This window comes from Coregonus lavaretus (genome assembly GCF_964263955.1).
Source record: "Coregonus lavaretus genome assembly, chromosome: 5".
Lineage (NCBI taxonomy): Eukaryota > Metazoa > Chordata > Actinopteri > Salmoniformes > Salmonidae > Coregonus > Coregonus lavaretus.
In genome coordinates, this window is record NC_139992.1 from 64,323,379 (window position 1) to 64,346,460 (window position 23,082).

Consider the following 23,082-nt stretch of genomic DNA (forward strand, 5'->3'; position numbering starts at 1 on the left):
GGCCAAAATACCAGCAACAGTGTGTGAAAACCTTGTGAAGACTTACAGAAAACGTTTGACCTGTGTCATTGCCAACAAAGGGTATATAACAAAGTATTGAGAAACTTTTGTTATTGACCAAATACTTATTTTCCACCATAATTTGCAAATAAATTCATTAAAAATCCTACAATGTGATTTTCTGGATTTCTTTTTCTCATTTTGTCTGTCATAGTTGACGTGTACCTATGATGAAAATTACAGGCCTCTCTCATCTTTTTAAGTGGGAGAACTTGCACAATTGGTGGCTGACTAAATACTTTTTTTCCCCACTGTATCATTTCCATTCACTTTGCTGTGGGAGCATTGTCAACCTTTTTCCTCTGAGAATTATAATCACAAAATAATTTCCTGTAAGAATATTTACCCAAATAATGTCAATGTCTACATCTCATGACACACCATGGATAACCATCTCCTTATGACAACAAAACTTTTGCTCTAAAACAAACAATAATTTGATACAATAGGCATGTTGAAGTAAGCTCTGATGTGTATGCCGTGTGTCAACAGACAGTGCCTTCAGAAAGTATTCATACATTTTGTTGTGTTAAAGCCTGAATTTAAAATGTATTCAATTGAGATTTTTGTCACTAGCCTACACACAATACCCCATAATGTCAAAGTGGAATTATGTTTTTAGAAATCTTGACAAATTAATAAAAACATTTAAGCTGAAATGTATTGAGTTAATAAGTATTCAATCCCTTTGTTATTGCAATCCAAAATAAATTCAGGAGCAAAAATGTGCTTAATAAGTCACATAATAAATTGCATGGAGTCACTCGGTGTACAATAATAGTGTTTAACATGATTTTTTAATGACTACCTTCTCTGTACCCCACACATTCAATTATCTGTAAGGTCCCTCAGTCGAGCAGTGAATTTCAAACACAGATACAACCACAAAGACCATGGAGGTTTTCCAATGGCTCGCAAAGAAGGGCAGCTATGGTAGACAGGTAAAAAAAAAGCAGACATTGAATATCCCTTTGAGCATGGTGAAGTTATTAATGTCACGCCCTGACTCAGGGGACGCTTATATGTTGAGTCAGGGTGTGTATATTCCTTGTTGTGCTTTGTCTATGTTTAGGATCTAGTATGTCTAGTTCTATGTTGGCCGGTGTGGTTCCCAATCAGAGGCAGCTGTCGCTCGTTGACTCTGATTGGGGACCATACTTAAGCAGCCTATTGGCACTGTCTAGTTGTGGGATCTTGTTCCTTGTAAGTTATGTTGTGTGTGCTACCTTGGACTTCACGTTTCGTTTCGTTTATTATTTTGTAGAGTGTTTATTGGTTTAATAAACATGTACATATATCACGCTGCGCCTTGGTCTGTCCCGTCATTAAACGAACGTGACAGAAGATCCCACCAAACGAGGACCAAGCTGCGTGCCCAGGCGGAGCGAATGGCCATGTCACAGGTGGCCGATTTGTGGTCATGGGAAGAGATATTTGCGGGGAGAGGACCATGGGCTAAGTTAGATGCCCAGGCAGGAGAGGCGCAACGGCAACACGGAGGAGGCCGGTGGAGGAGGAAGCCCGAGAAGCAGCCCCAATAAAAAAAATTTTGGGGGGAACACGGGGTGGTTGGCGGAGCCTAGGGTTAGAGCAGAGCCAACTCCCCGTACTCACGCGAAGAGGCGTATGACTGGGCAAGCTCCGTGTTATGCGGAGCTACGTACTGTGTCACCAGTGCGCCGGCACAGTCCTGTACGTCCTGTGCTTGCACCACGCACGTGCCGTGCAAAGATGGGCATCCAGCCAGGACGGGGTGTGCCGGCTCAACGCTCCTGGTCTCCAGTACGCCTCCTCGGTCCCGCATATCCTGTGCCAGTTCTACGAACTGTATCGCCAGTGCGCGTGCACAGCCCAGTGCGTCCTGTGCCAGCACCCCGCACGTGTAGTGCGAAAGTGGCCAGCCAGCCAGGACGGGTTGTGCCAGCTCTCGCTCTAGACCTCCAGTCCGCCTCCACAGTCCGGCCCGGCCTGTTCCTGCTCCTCGCACCAAGACAGTGGTGCGCATCGCCAGCCCGACCCGGCCTGTTCCTGCTCCTCGCACCAAGCCAGTGGTGCGCGTCGCCAGCCCGGCCCGGTCTGTTCCTGCTCCTCGCACCAAGCCAGTGGTGCGCGTCGCCAGTCCGGCCCGGCCTGTTCCTGCTCCTCGCACCAACCAGTGGTGCGCGTCGCCAGTCCGGCCCGGCCCTGTCCCTCGCACCAAGCCAGTGGTGCATGTTCCCAGTCCGGTCCGGCCCGTGCCTGCTCCTCGCACCAGACCAGTGGTGCGTTTGTCCAGTCCGGCACGGCCCGTTCCACCAGTGCCTGGTCCGGCACCGGTCAGCTGCTCCACTCCGGAGCCAGAGCAGTCCGCTCCACCAGTGCCTGATCCAGTGCCGGTCAGCTGTTCCACTCCGGAGCCAGAGCAGTCCGCTCCACCGGTGTCTGATCCAGCTCCGGTCAGCTGCTCCACTCCGGAGCCAGAGCAGTCCGCTCCACCGGTGCCTGATCCAGCTCCGGTCAGCTGCGCCACTCCGAAGCCAGAGCAGTCCGCTCCACCGGGGTCCAGTCCAGCTCCGGTCAGCGGCTCGACTCCGGAGCCAGAGTAGTCCGCTCCACCGGTGCCTGATCCAGCTTCGGTCAGCGGCTCCACTCCGGAGCCAGAGCAGTCCGCTCCACCGGTGCCTAGTCCAGCTCCGGTCAGCGGCTCCAGTCCAGACCATGACGTCAGCCCCTCTCCAGGTTCGGGGTCTCCCACACCAGGGTCCAGACAGGGCCTGGCGTATCGTGGGAGGAAGGAGAGGGGAAGCAGCGCGCCGAGGTCCAGACCAGAGGCGCAACAGGGAGGCGGAGAGTGAGAGGTCGTCACGCCCCGAGCCGGATCCGCCTCCGAGGCGGAATGCCCACCCGGCCCCTACCCTGTTATGTTTATGTTGTGCGGTCGGAGTCCGCACCTTTGGGGGGGGGGGGGGGGGGGGGGGGTACTGTCACGCCCTGACTCAGGGGACGCTTATATGGACCTCTGTAGCTCAGCTGGTAGAGCACAGCGCTTGTAACGCCAAGGTAGTGGGTTCGATCCCCGGGACCACCCATACACCAAAAAAAAATGTATGCACGCATGGCTGTAAGTCGCTTTGGATAAAAGCGTCTGCTAAATGGCATATTATATTATTATTATATTATATGTTGAGTCAGGGTGTGTATATTCCTTGTTGCGCTTTGTCTACAGTGGGGAGAACAAGTATTTGATACACTGCCGATTTTGCAGGTTTTCCTACTTACAAAGCATGTAGAGGTCTGTAATTTTTATCATAGGTACACTTCAACTGTGAGAGACGGAATCTAAAACAAAAATCCAGAAAATCACATTGTATGATTTTTAAGTAATTAATTTGCATTTTATTGCATGACATAAGTATTTGATCACCTACCAACCAGTAAGAATTCCGGCTCTCACAGACCTGTTAGTTTTTCTTTAAGAAGCCCTCCTGTTCTCCACTCATTACCTGTATTAACTGCACCTGTTTGAACTCGTTACCTGTATAAAAGACACCTGTCCACACACTCAATCAAACAGACTCCAACCTCTCCACAATGGCCAAGACCTGTGTAAGGACATCAGGGATAAAATTGTAGACCTGCACAAGGCTGGGATGGGCTACAGGACAATAGGCAAGCAGCTTGGTGAGAAGGCAACAACTGTTGGCGCAATTATTAGAAAATGGAAGAAGTTCAAGATGACGGTCAATCACCCTCGGTCTGGGGCTCCATGCAAGTTCTCACCTCGTGGGGCATCAATGATCATGAGGAAGGTGAGGGATCAGCCCAGAACTACACGGCAGGACCTGGTCAATGACCTGAAGATAGCTGGGACCACAGTCTCAAAGAAAAGCATTAGTAACACACTACGCCGTCATGGATTAAAATCCTGCAGCGCACGCAAGGTCCCCCTGCTCAAGCCAGCGCATGTCCAGGACCGGAGTCTACCCAGACCGGTGAACCATAGCCAATCAGAGCAACAGTAGGCCTTTATGCAAACAAGCCATTTGCCACACAGGCCTGCCATCATTCACTTTGAACTGGACTGTGTGTTTACAGGCAGTTGCAACAGCGCGACTTTAGATAATTAGAACGTATTCGCCAAAAGCCACAAAGTACACCTGAATAGATTTCTGCAAATATGTCAATACCACGGAAGTCCTCTTACATTTGGGAACTTTACAGTCCTATTGATCAAACAACCATGAAAAGGTAGGCTCTCTCTCCCTCAGTTATGCACATCAACAACAACAAGATCAACAACTAATGCTAGCCAGAGCAAGATGAGATAAAACCTAACGAAGGAGCATTAGATAAACCCTCTCAAACAGTTACAACTAGTTGGCCGTCACAATTGCACACAAAAACGATGGGGAATCGTAGCCTATTCGTACTTCTGCTGCTTGCCTGCAACCAAGCACCCAAGCTAACTGGCTAAAGTTGAATAGCTTGCTAGCTAGCCACTTCCAGACACAGATGAGAGAACAACTCTGACCATTTTACTTGCCCTAGCAGAGCTGGTTAGCTAAGCTGTACTTTTTTATGCCTACATTTACTGACACCGGTCATATTCAGCAGGTGTTGTGCATTCGTAAATTCATCAGTTATTCTGCGCTCTGGCACACTCAGACGAGAGTGCTCTGAAATCGGAGTAGATAGCCAGAGTGAATTTGCGAACGCAAGAGATATACTGACTGGATAATAGTCGTTCAAGTTCTTGCTAGTTACGAAATCACACCCACTCCTCCAATGACGTGACATGACATCCTCCTATCAGCTAGCTAGCTAACGTTAGGGTCCATGTTTTTAGCTTGCTACATAAACAGATACGCTAGCCTATTAGCCACGTTATCATTGTCCTTGCTAGTTTGATTGTACTGACATTCTCAGCCTTAGTTACATTTGTCCGTTTTTGTCCAAAGTATTGAGTCATTGAAACTGAAACAGTGCATGCCGACTGGAGGCAGCAAACAATGTACCAGGCCAGCTGTGATTTACAACCTAATAGCAATATTTTTTTGGACTACCAAGAAATGCAATGGTGAATTATATTAATTATGCATTGAACTGCATCCATCTATTCTGCCAACAATGTCATGGAATGTTGAGTCAAATATAACCTATTTTTAAAACCTCTTATATAGTAGATTTTGTAGCATAAACTGGGAATTTGATATTTTTGACTGGTATTATGATTGTCTGTTTGTTTCACGTCCGCAAAGTAGTTAAAACGCTGTCAGTTCCACTTTAAATCTATTTGAAAATCTATGGCACGACCTGAAAATGATTGTCTAGCAATGATCAACAACCTATTTGACAGAGCTTGAAGAATTTTGAAAATAATAATGGGCAAATGTTGCACAATCCAGGTGTGGAAAGATCTTAGAGGCTTACCCAGAAAGACTCACAGCTGAGTCTTGACTCAGGGGTGTCAAGTTCTTTGGTGTCCACATCACCAACAGACTATCATGGTTCAAACACACCAAGACAGTCGTGAAGAGGGCACGACAACACCTTTTCCCCCTCAGGAGACTGAAAAGATTTGGCATGGGTTCTCAGACCCTAAAAAGCTCTACAGCTGCACCATCGAGAGCATCCTGACCGATTGCATCACCGCCTGGTATGGCAACTGCTCGGCATCCGACCGTAAGGCGCTACAGAGGATAGTGCGTACGGCCCAATACATCACAGGGGCCAAGCTTCCTGCCATCCAGGACCTATATACTAGGTGGTGTCTGCGGAAGTCCCAAAAAATTGTAAAAGACTCCAGTCACTCAAGTCACAGACTGTTCTCTCTGCTACCGCACGGCAAGCGGTACCGGAGCACCAAGTTTAGTTCCAAAAGGCTCCTTAACAGCTTCTACCCCAAAGCCATAACACTGCTGAACAATTAATCAAATGCCCCCCCCCCCTTGTTTTTACACTGCTGCTACTCGCTGTTTATTATCTATGCATAGTCACTTTACCCCTACCTACATGTACAAATGACCTCGACTAACCTGTACCCCCACACATTGACTCAGTACCGGTACCCCTTCTATACAGTTGAAGTTGGAAGTTTACATACACTTTTTCAACTCGTTTTTCAATCACTTCACAAATTTCTTGTTAACAAACTATAGTTTTGTCAAGTCGGTTAGGACATTTACTTGGTGCATGATACAAGTAATTTTTCCAACAATTGTTTACAGACAGATTATTTCACTTATAATTCGCTGTATCACAATTCCAGTGAGAAGTTTACATACACTAAGTTGACTGTGCCTTTAAACAGCTTGGGAAATTCCAGAAAATGATGTCATGGCTTTAGAAGCTTCTGATAGGCTAATTGACATCATTTGAGTCAATTGGAGGTGTACCTGTGGATGTATTTCAAGGCCTACCTTCAGACTCAGTGCCTCTTTGCTTGACATCATGGGAAAATGAAAAGAAATCAGCCAAGACCTCAGAAAAAAAATTGTAGACCTCCACAAGTCTGGTTCATCCTTGGGAGCAATTTCCAAACGCCTGAAGGTACCACGTTCATCTGTACAAACAATAGTACGCAAGTATAAACACAGCCGTCATACCGCTCAGGAAGGAGACGCGTTCTGCCTCCTAGAGATGAACGTACTTTGGTGCGAAAAGTGCAAATCAATCCCAGAACAACAGCAAAGGACCTTGTGAAGATGCTGGAGGAAACAGGTACAAAAGTATCTATATCCACAGTAAAACGAGTCCTATATTGACATAACCTGAAAGGCCGCTCAGCAAGGAAGAAGCCACTGCTCCAAAACCGCCATAAAAAAGCCAGACTACGGTTTGCAACTGCACATGGGGACAAAGATCGTACTTTTTGGAGAAATGTCCTCTGGGAATGTGATGAAATAAATAAAAGCTGAAATAAATCATTCTCTCTACTATTATTCTGACATTTCACATTCTTAAAATAAAGTGGTGATCCTAACTGACATAAGACAGTGTCAGGGTTGAGTGTAGAGGTGGTGTAGAATCAGGCGCAGGACACACAGAGGTTTCGAACAGCGTCTTTAGTAAAGTCCAAAGAACTAGCCAAACACGGCAACAGGCTACAGGCGAACTTTACGCACAACAGTAAAGTATGCTAAGGCGCACAAAGTGCGGAACTCTCTCTCTTAAAACACAAAATACAGAGAGAACAGAAATAACGAATTAGCACACAACGTGACGAGGAACAATTACACACAACACCTGACCAAACACAAGAGAACTAAATAGGATGCCTAATAAGGAACAGGTGTAGCAAAACAGACAAAACCAATCAAACATAGAAACATCGAACGGTGGCAGCTAGTACTCCGGAGACGACGACCGCCGAAGCCTGCCCGAACAAGGAGAAGGAGCAGCCTCGGCCGAAACCGTGACAGACAGGGAATTTTTAAATGTCAGGAATTGTGAAAAACTGATTTTAAATGTTTTTGGCTAAGGTGTATGTAAACTTCCGACTTCAACTGTAGCCTCGTTATTGTTATGTAATCTTATTGTGTTATTATTTTTAATTTTTTTACTTTAGTTTATTTAGCAAATATTTTCTTAACTCTATTTCTTGAACTGCATTGTTGGTTAAGGGCTTGTAAGTAAGGTCTACACCTGTTGATTTCGGCTCATGTGACGAATAAAATGTGATTTGATTTGAATACTTATGTAAAATATATATTTCTGTATTTCATTTTCAATAAATTTGCAAACATTTCTAAAAACATGTTTTCACTTTGTCATTATAAGGTATTGTGCTCAGATGGGTGAGAACATTTGTTAACACCATTTTGAATTCAGGCTGTAACACAACAAAATGTGGAATAAGTCCAGGGGTATGAATACTTTCTGAAGGCACTGTACATGGATACAGCATCTTCCTCCAGCTAGCCACATACATTAAGCCATGTTTACATTAGCACGGTCAGATAGTCCAGGGGCAGTATCGGCCGTATGTATCAAGCGTCTCAGAGTCGGAGGAGCGCTGATCTAGGATCAGGTCCCACCTGTCCATGTAATCTTATTCATTGTGATCTAAAAAGCTAAACTTATCCTCAATCAGATACATATCCTCTGTTCTTACCTGGGCACAGTGGAGAGATAGGTCACCAGCCGCCGCAGTTCCTCGTGTTTTATTCTGTCATGGTTGCTTCTGGCAGGGAAGGTCAGTATGGGGCCACCTCTCTTATCACGGCCTCCTTTAGGAACACAGACAGCAGAAATCTCCTGATTTATGAAAGCCCTATGGCAGATATAGATAGAGCTTTAAGTGTACATAGGGTTCCTCCCAAATGGCACCCTATTCCCTGTATAGTGCACTACTCTTGACCAGGGCCCAAAAACATCTCTCCATTTTCTCAGCATTCTCTCAAAGTGCCTGTATAGATCAATTACAGTATAACATGATATACAACATAATGAGAGTAGAAAGGCTCTGTCTTCATATCTCTTATTTACTAGGTATTTGTCCAAAATGGCACCTTATTCCCTGTACTACTTTTGTCCAGAACCCATGGTCAAAAGTAGTTCACTATAATATTATTATTATTTATTTTATATATATATTTTTTAACTTTAGTTTATTTAGTAATATTTTCTTAACTCTATTTTCTTAAAACTGCATTGTTGGTTAAGGGCTTGTAAGTAAGCATTTCACGGTAAGGTCTACTACACCTGTTGTATTCGGCGCATGTGACAAATAACATTTGATTTGATAATAGGGAATATAGTGCCATTTGGGACGCATCCCATGTGTGGAGATGCATGACCAGATTGAGGTTGAAGTACAGTGCACATTTGTTTATCACTGGTGCTCATGGGACTTTGTGAGCAGCACCAGGAAGGCAGACATGGGGGCAGGGAGGCAAGGCAGCAGCAGCGTCCCAGAGGGAGGGTGGTGACAGATCTTTGTTGACACTTTTTGGAAGCACCAACCCCCTCGGATGGCGGAGCTCCCCTATGGTTCACCCTCCCCTCAACTCCCTGACAAATGTCCACCAGTCTTTCATCCTCAAGGTCCCCCCCCCCCCCCCCCCATGTGTGTGTGTGTGTATGCACCAAACACTGGGCCTCATCAGAGAGATAGGGCCAACAATATTACTCTACTGCTTCTGGGGAACCTCTGTGATGTATTTTGGGGAGAAAAAAACCTCAGTGAGATTCATACCAGAGTAGTTCCATCTCCCAGGAGAGAGAGAGAGCGGGAGGGAGCAAGAAAGAGATGGATAGAGAGAGCGAGAGAGAGAGGGGGAACGAGATAGAGAGAGGGAGAGGTGAGATATCTATTCTCTATGCCTTGAGTTAACGGCCTTATGTGTATTAGACTAAATGAGAATTTCTCTATTTTACATGGCGTTTAGCTTGTTTTTACATCTGTGCTCCAGTCATGTCCAGTTCCCCGCCAGCTCTCTTTGCCAGCATTTGGCCTGGTTACCCTGTTCATTGAGAGATGAGTCAAAAACGATTAAACAAAAGGTAAAAAAACATGTACTAAGAGGGATTCTGGCCAACAGCATTGTATTAATGAGCAATTTTCATGGATATTTAAATCTCCACTGTCCAGACTTGGGTTCAAACACTATTTGAAATAATTTCAAATGTAGCTGTGCTTGATTGAGCTTGCCTGCGGCAATAGAGCCAATAGAATACTTGCAAAACTGCAGGCAGGCTAAAACAAACACTAAAAGTATTCAAAAGATTTGGAATAGTATTTAAACCCAGGTCTGCCATGGTACTGTTGAACTCTGTAACGAGCATGTCCTGCACAGTAGAAATGACCGGGGTGATATCTTCCTCTGAATGAGACTGTCTGTGTCCTAAATGGCACCCCATTCACTACAGGCCTATGGGCCCTGGTCAAAAGTAGTGAACTTTCTAGGGAATATGGTGCCATTTGGGACGCATACAGAGGAGAGCACTAAGGCTCTTCACCTTAAGTGACCATAGAATGAGTGATCTCTCGTTTCAGTCTCTCAACAGCCACTATGATCTGTAAGGAATTAGCAAAGGTATGACCTGTCTGAACTAGGGCAGTTGCGGTGACCGTTTTACTGCCATACCGGCAGTCATGAGTCATGGTAATCTCCCTTTATGCCCTCTGGACATGTGTTGGTAGTACCCAATTTGCTAACAACCATCAGGTCGTAATGGCCTGGTAATCAAGGCTCTATTGTCCCTCTAACCACTCTGACCACTCTCACCACCATGCGTTTCCATCTCCTCCTCTCTCTCCTTTACTCCTTACTCGAGTGGGCTGTCAACAGTTTAGTGAAATATGTTTCGTTGCGAAAACATGTTTCTATCGATGTTCCCGAACAGATTTCACTTGGTTTCCCAAATTAAGCACTGGGTAGCTGCAGGAACAGGGTTGGAGAGCCCATGGCATACAGAGTTTGGGCGGATTATCACCTGTCGCACAGCGAGAGCATGCTCCTCAAACAGTGGTTGATGCGTGGAGTTAAATAAGTGTTCTTATATTTAGCCAGATAACATACAGTAGGCCAACTATATTCAGTTTCTTCATATCATAATGTTTCTTTAGACCTGACTAAAATAAATAATGGATTTATTGTGATGGTGTATATTAAATTGATTTATTAGACTTTTTAAATGTAGATGTTCCAAAGGTGTGCGAATCAGCGGCTTCTATGCATCTTGTATGTGTGGAGGCCTGGAGATGCTAAACGTGTTTATGTTAATTAACCGTCAATTACAGTGAAACCGGCAGTCTTTTGCGTGACAATAACTCGCTGACAAAATGTAATGACGACCACAGCCCTAGTCTGAACTAATGGCGTATCACATGTCCTGATGTACCGTGTGCTGTTGTTCCTGTCCCATACGTATACAATGGTGTCAAAGAGACAAAAGGAGCACCAGGGGTACATTCCCTAGTAACTAAACGGAAGGAAAAGGGCCAAAACGGGGAGGGACCTACCTGAAATTGTCCAATAACAAACTCTTTAAGTTGCAAAACATTTTCTGTTGCAAAACGTTTTGCCACGGTGTGCACTAATGAATACACCCCTACATGAAGATGATAGTGTAACAGGAAGTTGTTGCACATGAAAGTTGTTGTGCCGATGGTTAAATGTCAACATGCTTGTCATGTACTACTAATCTTGCTTGCCATGGGAATTTCCTCAGCACAGGTCTGCCATGAACACTGACAGCTAGAACAGAAAACATCTTCATGATTTCCCATAGTGGATTAGTCAAGCTGAAGCATCACAGGCTGCAACCCAAACAGCACCCTATTCTCTATGTAGTGCACTACTTTGGAACAGGACCGATAGGGCTATGAAATAGGGTGCCATTTGGGACGTGGGCACTTACCTGACACAAAGGCCACTTTCTCTTTCAGCACAGGCAGGACATCTGATGCCTTAATCCCATCGTTCCTGAAGGACCCTGGAGAGGAGAGACAGATCAGGACATGATTCAGACAATCAGCTTTCATCTTCTATAATCTCATTAAGAGATTTACATTCCTGGACAAATGGAACACATAACTACAGTCTGATGATGATGATGACACAAAGACAAGCTCGGTCTTCTGCTCAAAGTTATTCCCAGACCCTGAGAACTTTTTCTTCAAAGTTTTTAGAAGTCAATGACATGTAATTGGAACTGGAACAAACAATGATAAGGCCTAACAGAATTCTCTGCTAGAGGTCTCTATAGGCCTTCTTTTTCATCCCACACACTGTAGTCACATACATGTAATATCGATGTTAAAGCCTGGCATGGTTCATTCAACATAACTTTTCCGATAGTGCTGGGAATTGCCAGGGACCTCACGATACGATATTACCATGATACTTAGGTGCCGATACAATACTTATTCCAATTATCACGATTCTATATGTATTGCGATTTGATACTGAAATGTTATTGTAATTTGATGTTCCAAACATATCACTATAGGCTCTATGTTCGGCTGGTGGGGGGTGGACATATTTGAGGTCTGTCCTTAAAAATGTGTGCCAATATGGCAATTTCAGTGAGCGCAACTAGGGATATTTAAGACCGAAAAGCTGGTCTTAGCGGTAATGCAATTGATTTTGCCAGTGGAGGCACACACAGTAGCCTTATGTACCTCACCAATGTTTTATTAAAATATCAGGAGCAGAAAAACAGTCAACAGACATTCCCTTTTTAAATTTATATTGGACATTAGGCTATTTTTGTCCAGCTTCTGTGAAACGTTTAGACTCATTATGTGCGATGCCCATTGCATGAAAAGTGGCAGTGCCTGTAGGAAGCCTGTTTAGGAACATCAAGTTATTAAAAAAGACTGCTTATCATTTTGTCAATACTGAAAATATCTCACTATTTAAAAAGAAGATGGAGAACAAGCTATAGGATGAAAAGTTTTAAATAGAACCATGAGGAAACCTGTAGAAAACGTTAAGCTGAAGTACTGAAATACCCACAGAAGAACATTGTTTCTTAACATTCTCTGAACTATGTCAGAACATTCTCAATGTCAAACCAGTTGGAGAACTTTTCTAGAACATTACCATGTTTGAACTTTTAGGAAACGTTCTGTTAAAGTAATGAAATACCAAGAAAATATGTTTTTTTCTGTCAAGTTCCTTAAAGGACCAATGCAGCCGTTTTAATCTCAATATCAAATATTTTCTGGTTAACAATTACGTAATTTACTGTGATTGTTTTCAATTAAAATGGTAAAAAAATTAAATAATGCTTCTTAGCAAAGAGCAATTTCTCACGTAACAATTTTGCTAGGACTGTCTGGCAGTGGTATGAGTGAGGAGAGGAAAACTGAAAACTTGTTGTTATTGGCAGAGAGGTTTGGAACTCTCTTTCTCATTGGTCTATCACCTAATTTACCACCTTGTGATGTCAAAACTCCATCCCACCGAAACAGCTCTGTCTTTTCAAACAGCTCTTACACTGTTTAATGTTCACAATTTCACAATATTATTCCAACCTCGTAGTGTGGATATATATATATAAAATACAGGAAAATCATGTTTTTGACTGCACTGGGCCTTTAAACGTGCTGAGAATGTTCCAAAGCCAAGCAAATATCCTGCACCATTCCCAGAAACGTGTGGTAAGGTTGTATGCAAAATAACCATAGGACAACCATGCTCTCACCAAGCTCTAAGAAACATATGATTCTCAGAACTTTATGTGCTAGCTGGGATATTACAATAGTTTCTACCACTCATTGACTTTGCACCACATACAGACTTGGTAGTCACACCAGTGCCTGGCCACTTTCCTTAGGCTATCTCTCTTGATCTACTCGACCGCACAAAAACACAGGGGGAGAGGCGAGGCAAGGGCATCGATCATAACGCAGCAGCTAGCACAATGAACGAGCTGGAGGATGAAGAGCATTCTCCACACTACACCCCAGCGTGATGTGGAAAACACACAGCAGCACTGAATCACCCCTGTGTGTTCAAGTTCATGTCTACAAACAACAGCCGCTTCTCATCTGATTCATGCTTAAAAGGGCATTCTGGGATTTGAAAAACAACAAAGCAGGAACCCCGCCACTTTTTTGGGTAAACAGCTGAGGGATGGGGCAGCTGGAGAAATATAGCCACTCTCAAATTCCTAGACAGAGCTAGGGATGCATTGCCTGGCTACCCATCAACATCACTCTGGCCAACTGACGTTTGTTCTCCACATTGAGTCTGGATTTGCCTCCCTCCCTGATGATTTATAGAATGTAAAAACATTCTGACCGTTCTGATTGGTCCTCGAAACCGATGGGTTGGGCCAGAGCCGGCCAACATGATGACGTTATCAACTTTGATACTCTGATTGGTTAAATTTGTTAGAGACAATCCAATCACTAATGAATTTGTTTTGTACAGCGCCTTTCATTTTGAAGTCAAACAGAGCAGTGAAATAAAATTCAAGGTGACTCGTCAGTCATGCAAGGACTGACCATCCGTGAAATCAAAATCAAACAAAATTCTATTAGTCCCAGATCGCCCTTTTAACCCTAGACAAAATAGACAGGAAAAAGTCTACTACTCAATATTTGCAGAATCATCTGACCAAAATATGCAGTGATTTGTCTAGTCCAATATAGAGCACCCAATCAGAGCATAGCATGTGCGTGACATCAATGACCAAGAAAACCGCCACGCAACTAGTCATTACATCTAGATACCTAATCATTAAGTATGCACTGGTTTCCTATTGATTTCTATTAGATAAGGTGACTTGTCCCTACGGCCCCACATTGTTTGAGCAATAAAGCCATGTGATCTCTCTCTCTCGCTCCCTCCCTCTCACTCACTCCCTCTCACTCTCTCTCCCTTCCCCCCCCCCCCCCCCCACTCTCTCCCTCCCTACTTTTCTTCCTCTCTCTCTCGCTTTCTCCTTCCCTCCCTGCAGGACTCTCAGTTCCTTCAGTTGGACGACCGTCTGTTGTGTTATGAAACCCACAGTGTCCAAAAGTGGCAGGATTCAAAAAACAAGCGCACATGTCCACCATCACCTGCTGTGGCTATGAGACACCGCGTTCTCAAAGAACATGATTTACCAAACACAGTCTCCAAAGAACATTCCACAGTATCCAGAGTAGACCAAGTGGAGTGCTATCTCAACAGTACAGAGGAGCCAAGAAGAAGAAGACAGAAGGACTCTGTAGGCCTCTCAGAGAGAGAAAGAGCTCACCTCCCATGGAGTTGACTTGATGTCTTACTGCCTGTTCCTGACATGGCCTGTCAGATGGCTGAGGGCCGTAGCACCAGGCAGGATGGATTCCCGTTTGTTTCAATTTGACAAAGGCTATTTCCTCTCAGCTTAGTGGAAGACCCTTGTCCTCCCCAAGCGTATAGCCCAGCCCATTGGAGTGGAGCAGTCTGCCAGCAGAGGCAGGCAGCCCTCCAATCCCACAGAACCCTGTAAAAACGTCTGTCCTGGGATCCAGAGAGGGGAGGGGAGGAGGGAGGAAAGGAGGAGAGAAGGAGGAGGGGAGGAGGACCCAGCTCTGGATATCAGATTCTCCCTTTTTCCTCACCTTCTAACCCGGGTGACCATAAAACTCCATAGACATTCTTCATCCTGACCTGTGGTGCGCTACGTAAAGACAGGGGAAGTGCACTCCACAGGTACCACCTGTCCATGACACACTACATCTTCACCAGAATATTGTAGTCATGGTCAAAAGTAGTGCACTATGTAGGGAAAAGGGTGCCATTTGGGACGCACAGCCAAATCATAAAAAAATTAAATCCTCCAAATACTTCAACCTGATTTAAAACATAACACAATAACGATCGCATCTAAGTTTGAGATGCCACCATCATCATTACTTCAGACCGAAACGTGTGCTTGTCGGCACCAGAGTGTCACAAACATCAGCCGGTTTGCTTTTGAAGTTAGGAGTAAATCATTAGGAGAGCAATCTGTTGCCGCAGTAATCCTGGGGTTGACAGTTGGGTGGCACAGGGACCACAGGACAGGACATCAGGACAAGTTCATGATAGAGAGAGAGGGAGGGAGGTCGGGAGGGAGAATGTGCCCATCCCAGTCTCTGTTACTCTCTGTTACCATGTGTGCACTCCAAAGGCCCCCTTGTCTCTCCAATCTGTTTCTGATACATTTAAAGGCATTCTTTATGCTTACAACCTTCACTTTGAATGATTGCATTAAAACCTAAAACCTTCCTCAATAACTACGCATGTCAAATTTATTGCTGGGAGTAAGTGCTTACCTCGGAGCCTGACACAGACAGCAATGACGACTCACTCACTTTAATAATATCTAACGTTAACGCACCTCCGCGGGCGGATGAGTTTGGACACTTTCCAAATTCCCTTCGTGAGTAATTACATTTACCTTAAACACACACCAGTTACGACTGGAGGAGAGGCAATGATGGTTGAGCTTGGAAAAGCAGCAGACACCTCCAATCGGTCACACAGACTGAGGATGTGTTGCAAATGGCACCCTATACCTTACATAGCGCACTACTTTGACCCCTATGGGCCCTGGTCAAAAGTAGTGCACTATGTAGGGAATATGCTGAAACAGTGAAGGAACTGAGGGTCAATCACTGGGCACTGCAGTTCGTGCATAGATGGCCTGTACCACCTCTGATTAGAATTTAAATCATTACCAAACACAAGAACATATTCTTGTTTTCATACAGACAACGGTGATGTATAGCTGATGTCATAGCAACACACAAGGGGTCTATTTATTAGTGCACACTGTAGCAAAATGTTTTGCAATGGAACATGTTTTGTAACAAAAACTAGAGTTTCTTATTGGACAAATTCAGTTAGATCAGCCCTAAAAAAGATCTGATGTGAAAAGACCTGATGTGACTGATCAATTTGTGAAAAAAAGGGCAGCCTGTGTAAACGCACCCTTTGACACTAATATCATTTGGCACATGAATCACTTTAAAGAGCAACTGCCTTTAAAAAGCAACGAATCCCTTTGAAAATGTACTACAAAGTTTGATATGGCAAACCTAATTTAGTTCAGGAGTAGAAATGTGCTTAACAAGTCACATAATAAGTTGCATGGACTCACTCTGTGTGCAATAATAGTGTTTAACATGATTTTTGAATGACTGCCTCATCTCTGTACCCCACACATAAAATTATCTGTAAGGTCTCTCAGTCGAGCAGTGAATTTCAAACACAGATTCATCCACAAAGACCAGGGAGGTTTTCCTATGCCTCGCAAAGAAGGGCACCTATTGGTAGATGGGTAAAAAATAAAAAAGCAGTCATGGAATATCCCTTTACTTATTAATTACACTTTGGATGGTGTATCAATACACCCAGTCACTACAAAGATACAGGTATCCTTCCTAACTCAGTAGCCAGAGAGGAAGGACATCTCTCAGAGATTTCACCATAAGGCCAATGGTGGCTTTAAAACAATGTTCCTGAGTGGCTGAGTTACAGTTTTGACTTAAATCTACTTGAAAATCTACGGTAAGACCTGAAAATGGTTGTCAAGCAATGATCAACAACCAATTTCACAAAGCTTGAAGAATTTAGAAAAGAATAATGGGCAAATCCACGTGTGGAAAGCTCTTAGAACCTTACCCAGAAAGCCTCACAGATGTAATGCTGCCAAAGGTGATTCTACAAAGTATTGACTTAGGGATGTGAATACTTATGTAAATCAGATATTTCTGTATTTAATTTTCAAGAAATGTGCTAAAATTTCAACAACAAAAAATAATCCTTATGTGGTATTGTGTGTAGATGGGTGAGAAAACCCCCAAATGTAATACATTTTGAATTCAGGCTGTAACACAACAAAAAGTGGAATAAGTTACTCTATGTTTAAGTTTGGACATCAAAGTACAGCACAGTAGAGTTCAGTACAGTAGTGTTCAGTAGAGTATAGTACAGTAAAGTAGAATATAAGATCAGTACAGTACAGTACATTATAGTGTACTCAACTCTGGTGTGCTCTACTGTGTACTGTACTGAACACTACTTCACTCTATTCTACTCTACTGTATAGTACAATACAGGACTATACTGAACTATACTCTACTTTTCTTTAATGCACTATGCTCTACTTTTCTTTACTGTACTGTACTCTACTGTACTGTACTGTGCTGTCCAAACTTGTGAAACATAGACATCTATGATTGGTTCAGATTTGATCCGGATCAGACCAAATCTGAACCAATTATGGACGTCCATGTTTGGGCCAAATGAAAGCCGGTCCAGACATCTGTGGACGTTGAAATCAAGGCTGGTCCGGACCGAACCAAAAAACTATGTCTGTGGACATTGAAATCCAGGCTGGGAAAGGTGGCATAAATTGGAGAGAGAGAGAGAAGAGAGGGGGGGTTGTCCAGACTTTTCACACTCTTGCTTTGACCACCAGAAGACAGAAAGAGAAAGAAAACCATTATCAGCTGAACATAACAGTATGACAGTGGAAGGGAGGACAGTAGCAGGTTACCCAACTGTGGTTTGAGACTACTATGATTTCCCATTGTAGCCAATTCAATTGCAGAAATTCCGTTACTGATTTAGGTAACAGAATTCCGTGTTTTAATCACTTAATAATTAATAAACAAAATTGATATAAGTAAAAACTTTCAAGGCACAAGGCAATGTTTCTTAAACTTACAGAAGGCAGAAAAAAACTAAATATAAATGTTGATATTAGTTGGCAGGGGTCTTTACTTCAACATGATTGTATTTTGATGTATTTCTAATACATTTTAAGACTTTTTCTGGTACATGTTTTCTAAGACCCCCTTTCCACCAGAAATCAAAGTCTTTGCTTATTCCTTATTTTTAGGATGGAAAACGGTGAAAAAATGTACAGTATATATGCCTTAATAAAAAAGAAAGAATCTTAGCTTTCATTTGACACCCAATTTGACATGTTCCTATGAACTTCACATTGGTGCTCATGGGTGCTTTTGCATGGAAATGACCTAATCTAACCTAGAACATCAGGTATTTCATATTTATATTAGGCACCCTCAAATTATATTAACAAAACAACAGAATTAGGCCTACATGCACTGGCAATTCCAATAAAGGTTGTTCCACACCGTTCACTTTACTGCGAAGGCTCCACAATGTGATGTTTTAATAAACTACGGCAGTGAACTACTACACCAAACACAGTGTTAGCCTGACAATTGTCTGAGACAATAAACAGAGGGCACACAGTCTGTGTCTGCATCCCAAATGGCAACCTATACCCTACATAGTGCACTGCTTTTGACCAGGACCCATGACCAGAGCCCTATTGGCCCTGGTCAAATGTAGTGAACTATGTAGGGAATAGGGTGCCATTTGGGACACAGACAGACAGGCTCCTTATCTCCTTGTCTTCTAGCTGCACTGCTGCTTTCTTTCATCTGCCCTCCTCCAGAAACACCCTTCTATTGGCTGAGACAACGGTTTCCCATGACAACGCATCCACAAAGGAAACCAGGTCAAGCCCCACCACCTCCCTCTGAGATAAAGCATCCAGTTAGAGACCCAGCCCCAGCCTCACCACAATTACCCACAACTGTAAGGATTTTATATTGCTGCTGCTAAATTTATTATGGACTTTCCAGACAAAAAAAATGTCCCTGCTCCCATTTTAAGGGGGGTCACAGAGCAGACACAGGCTAAGCCCACGACACAACCCAGCCGCTGCCGTAAAACCCTTCATGGGGTAATGAACAGAGCGCTGCCAGACCAAATTGGTTTGCATCCGATCCTGGAGACAGCACAAAAGAGCTCGGTATCTAATCCTTTACCCAGAACACATTGGGTTGAAGACAGTAAAACCCTCCTAAATACCTCCCCATTTATTCCCACTAAATCACCTTCGTTCAATCGCAGTGTTATCAAACGGTACATAAAGAGACAGCGTGGGCCCCTGATTTCTAGAACATGCCTGAAGCTCAAAAATACCTTATAGAGTGCGTGCCTCAGTAAAAATGAAATTGTTTAATGTACCTATACAGCATGTTGGTCAATGATAGCATATGTTTCTAAATACTCCATTCTGCAGTCTGCAGTATATCGTTCCAAGGTAAATCTTTCAGATATTGCATGTCATACAGGCTGAGAGACGTGGTTCATTCAAGAATGAATACCATAAAAACCGGGCCAAGTGACCATATGACCATACCAGATATTCTTGTCCCAAGTGCAGCTTTTGAACAAGACGATTTTTTAAGCCAAGAGTAGTATAGTATTCGATGGAAGTAAGAAATCATTGTCGTTTGGACATGCTTTGGCAGCAGCATGTGTGCTTTCTCAAAGTGAAATATTCAGGTCTTGAACTTACAACCAAACGAGAGCCCCACAGTAGGATCAATGCCAATCTATTCTTGCTGTTCGAATACTTTCACATTCCTAAACAATTATCCAACCAGAGGGGCAGTAAAATATGACAATACAGTCAAATTAAACAAAGCATAGGCTAACGATCACTCTGTCATAGCATGGTAGAATATGGCGTATCTGAGTGGTCCATGCAACCTCGACAGTCCAGCTCTGTTGCTATTACTGTAAACTAAGGCTGTCCTCGACAAAAAAAATCTTTGTCGACCAAGAGTTGTCTGTTCTTTCGACCAATCGACTGGTCGACATTTTAAAAGGTGTATTTTTCCATTTAATAAAATCAACTATATGTAGGCTACTGAGCTTGCCTGATGATTTGTGCACACTGTGATTAAATAATTAAGACACACAAATGACTCAAGAGGGAGCCTGAGATGAAGATAGCCTAACCAGAAGAAAAAAGCCTGTTCCCGAGCCTCTACCTCCCCCTGCTGTTGGCCTTCTGCCCTTACGCTCCCGAAGTTACCGTTAATAGGCTACACCAATTGTCGGCAACCTTTTCCATTTGGAGTGCCAATTTATCTTACCATTTCTACCGATCTGCATGCCAGTTATGATTTTCACATGAACATTTTAGTGGAACAGTTTCATGTCTTTTATAATAAAGTCTTCGTATCTCAAAATCACTGTCATTTGATTAATTAAAACTCTATCTAAATGAAAATTATACATTTAAAATAACTTATATTGCCATTGGCAACTTTGTAAAAATAGTGGCCTGTCTGCAAGGAAATAGTGGCCTGTCTGCAAGGAATTTTATCAACTATCAACTTGGTCCAGCAGGGGGAAGTGGAGGCTCGGAAACAGTTTTTTTTACAGTCTACCTTGATCTCTGGCTCCCTCTTGAGTCATTGTATAACATATTCTGGACCCTCAGGGTTTCCGCAAGGGATAAGAAGTAATCAGGTAGGCCAATTTTATGACGTTTCCACCAGATCAGAGCATGACATTTTATTTCCTTTTCACGCCAAGTGGTTATTGAAAGGGAGAGAGCCTAGGTTGTGCACTCTGCAAACAACGTGTCCACTCTGACAATGAGAACTGTAAAAGACTGAAATAATAATATATTGAATGCATTAACAGAAATTACGGTAACCAAACAAACATTGTAGATTAGAAATTATGTGGATTAACGGTAAATGTATTACTGGTGTGCCATCCCTGCGGCCTCCGCAATGGTTTAGTCCACTGAGACAGGTGTCAATCAAGACGTGCCATAAAACATTTTTTTTGCAACGGCTCGACTAAACCATTATCTGTCGACCAACAGCATATCAACCAAACAATCAACCAGTCGACTAAATGGGGTTAGCCTTACTGTAAATCCTCTAACAATATGTCTGTGTCCCAAATGGCACCCTATTCCCTATATAGTGAACAGAGCCAAAAGTCAAAAGTAGTGCACTATATTGGGAATAGGGTGCCATTTGGGACACAGGCAGAATGCTTTAGGGCAATTCCACGATAACGGAATTACGCTGAGACTCATTTTATTATCTTTAAAATGTATGCCAAACAAAAAACATTGATTTCAAAGTTAAACAAACCATACAACTCTATGCACAAGGACTACTTTGAACAATTTCCACAGAAAATTGCACAAAAACAAATGTAAATTCTCCGGAACATTTATATACTTTTTAGCTGGTAGTTATGAAAATAGCGCTCACAAACCAAAAGTGGTCCCTGAAAATTGCGTACTTACGTCACATACAGTTGAAGTCGGAAGTTTACATACACTAAGTTGACGGTGCCTTTAAACAACTTGGAAAATTCCAGAAAATGATGTCATGGCTTTAGAAGCTTCTGATAGGCTAATTGACATCATTTGAGTCAATTGGAGGTGTACCTGTGGATGTATTTCAAGGCTTACCTTCAAACTCAGTGCCTCATTGCTTGACATAATTGGAAAATCAAAAGAAATTAGCCAAGACCTCAGAAAAAAGATTGTAGACCTCCACAAGTCTGGTTCATCCTTGGGAGCAAAAACACCATGGGACCACGCAGCCGTCATACCGCTCAGGAAGGAGACGCGTTCTGTCTCCTAGAGATGAACGTACTTTGGTGCGAAAAGTGCAAATCAATCCCAGAACAACAGCAAAGGACCTTGTGAAGATGCTGGAGGAAACAGGTACAAAAGTATCTATATCCACAGTAAAACGAGTCCTATATCGACATAACCTGAAAGGCCGCTCAGCAAGGAAGAAGCCACTGCTCCAAAATCACCATAAAAAAGGCAGACTACGGTTTGCAACTGCACATGGATACAAAGATCGTACTTTTTGGAGAAATGTCCTCTGGTCTGATGAAACAAAAAGAGAACTGTTTGGCCATAATGACCATCGTTATGTTTGGAGGAAAAAGGGGGAAGGCTTGCAAGCCGAAGAACACCATCCCAACCGTGAAGCACGGGGGTGACAGCATCATGCTGTGGGGGTGCTTTGTTGCAGGAGGGACTGGTGCACTTCACAAAATAGATGGCATCATGAGGAAGGACAATTATGTGGATATATTGAAGCAACATCTCAAGACATCAGTCAGGAAGTTAAAGCTTGGTCGCAAATGGGTCTTCCAAATGGACAATGACCCCAAACACACTTCCAAAGTTGTGGCAAAATGGCTTAAGGACAACAAAGTCAAGGTATTGGAGTGGCCATCACAAAGCCCTGACCTCAATCCTATAGAAAATGTGTGGGCAGAACTGAAAAAGCGTGTGCGAGCAAGGAGGCCTACAAACCTGACTCAGTTACACCAGCTCTGTCAGGAGGAATGGGCAAAATTCACCCAACTTATTGTGGGAAGCTTGTGGAAGGCTACCCGAAACGTTTGACCCAAGTTAAACAATTTAAAGGCAATGCTACCAAATACTATTTGAGTGTATGTAAACTTCTGACCCACTGGGAATGTGATGAAAGAAATAAAAGCTGAAATAAATCATTCTCTCTACTATTATTCTGATATTTCACATTCTTAAAATAAAGTGGTGATCCTAACTGACCTACGACAGGGAATTTTTACTAGGATTAAATGTCAGGAATTGTGAAAGACTGAGTTTAAATGTATTTGGCTAAGGTGTATGTAAACTTCCGACTTCAACTGTATGTGCGGATACAGTGAGGGAAAAAATTATTTGATCCCCTGCTGATTTTGTACGTTTGCCCACTGACAAAGACATGAT

At 43.2% G+C, this 23,082-nt stretch overlaps 1 protein-coding gene across 4 annotated transcripts in view; it reads right to left on the reverse strand.

Annotated features, from left to right (window-relative positions):
* Window positions 1–23,082, reverse strand: part of LOC311130047 (kalirin-like) — a gene marked incomplete at both ends in the record, with an annotated part of 358,304 nt that overhangs the window by 227,245 nt on the left and 107,977 nt on the right. For all 4 annotated transcript variants that reach the window (XM_084162671.1, XM_084162670.1, XM_084162669.1 and 1 more), the window contains 2 exons: window positions 8,153–8,267; window positions 11,404–11,478. In XM_084162671.1, coding sequence (XP_084018797.1) covers window positions 8,153–8,267; window positions 11,404–11,478 — 190 coding nt within the window. The remainder of the gene's footprint in view (window positions 1–8,152; window positions 8,268–11,403; window positions 11,479–23,082) is intronic.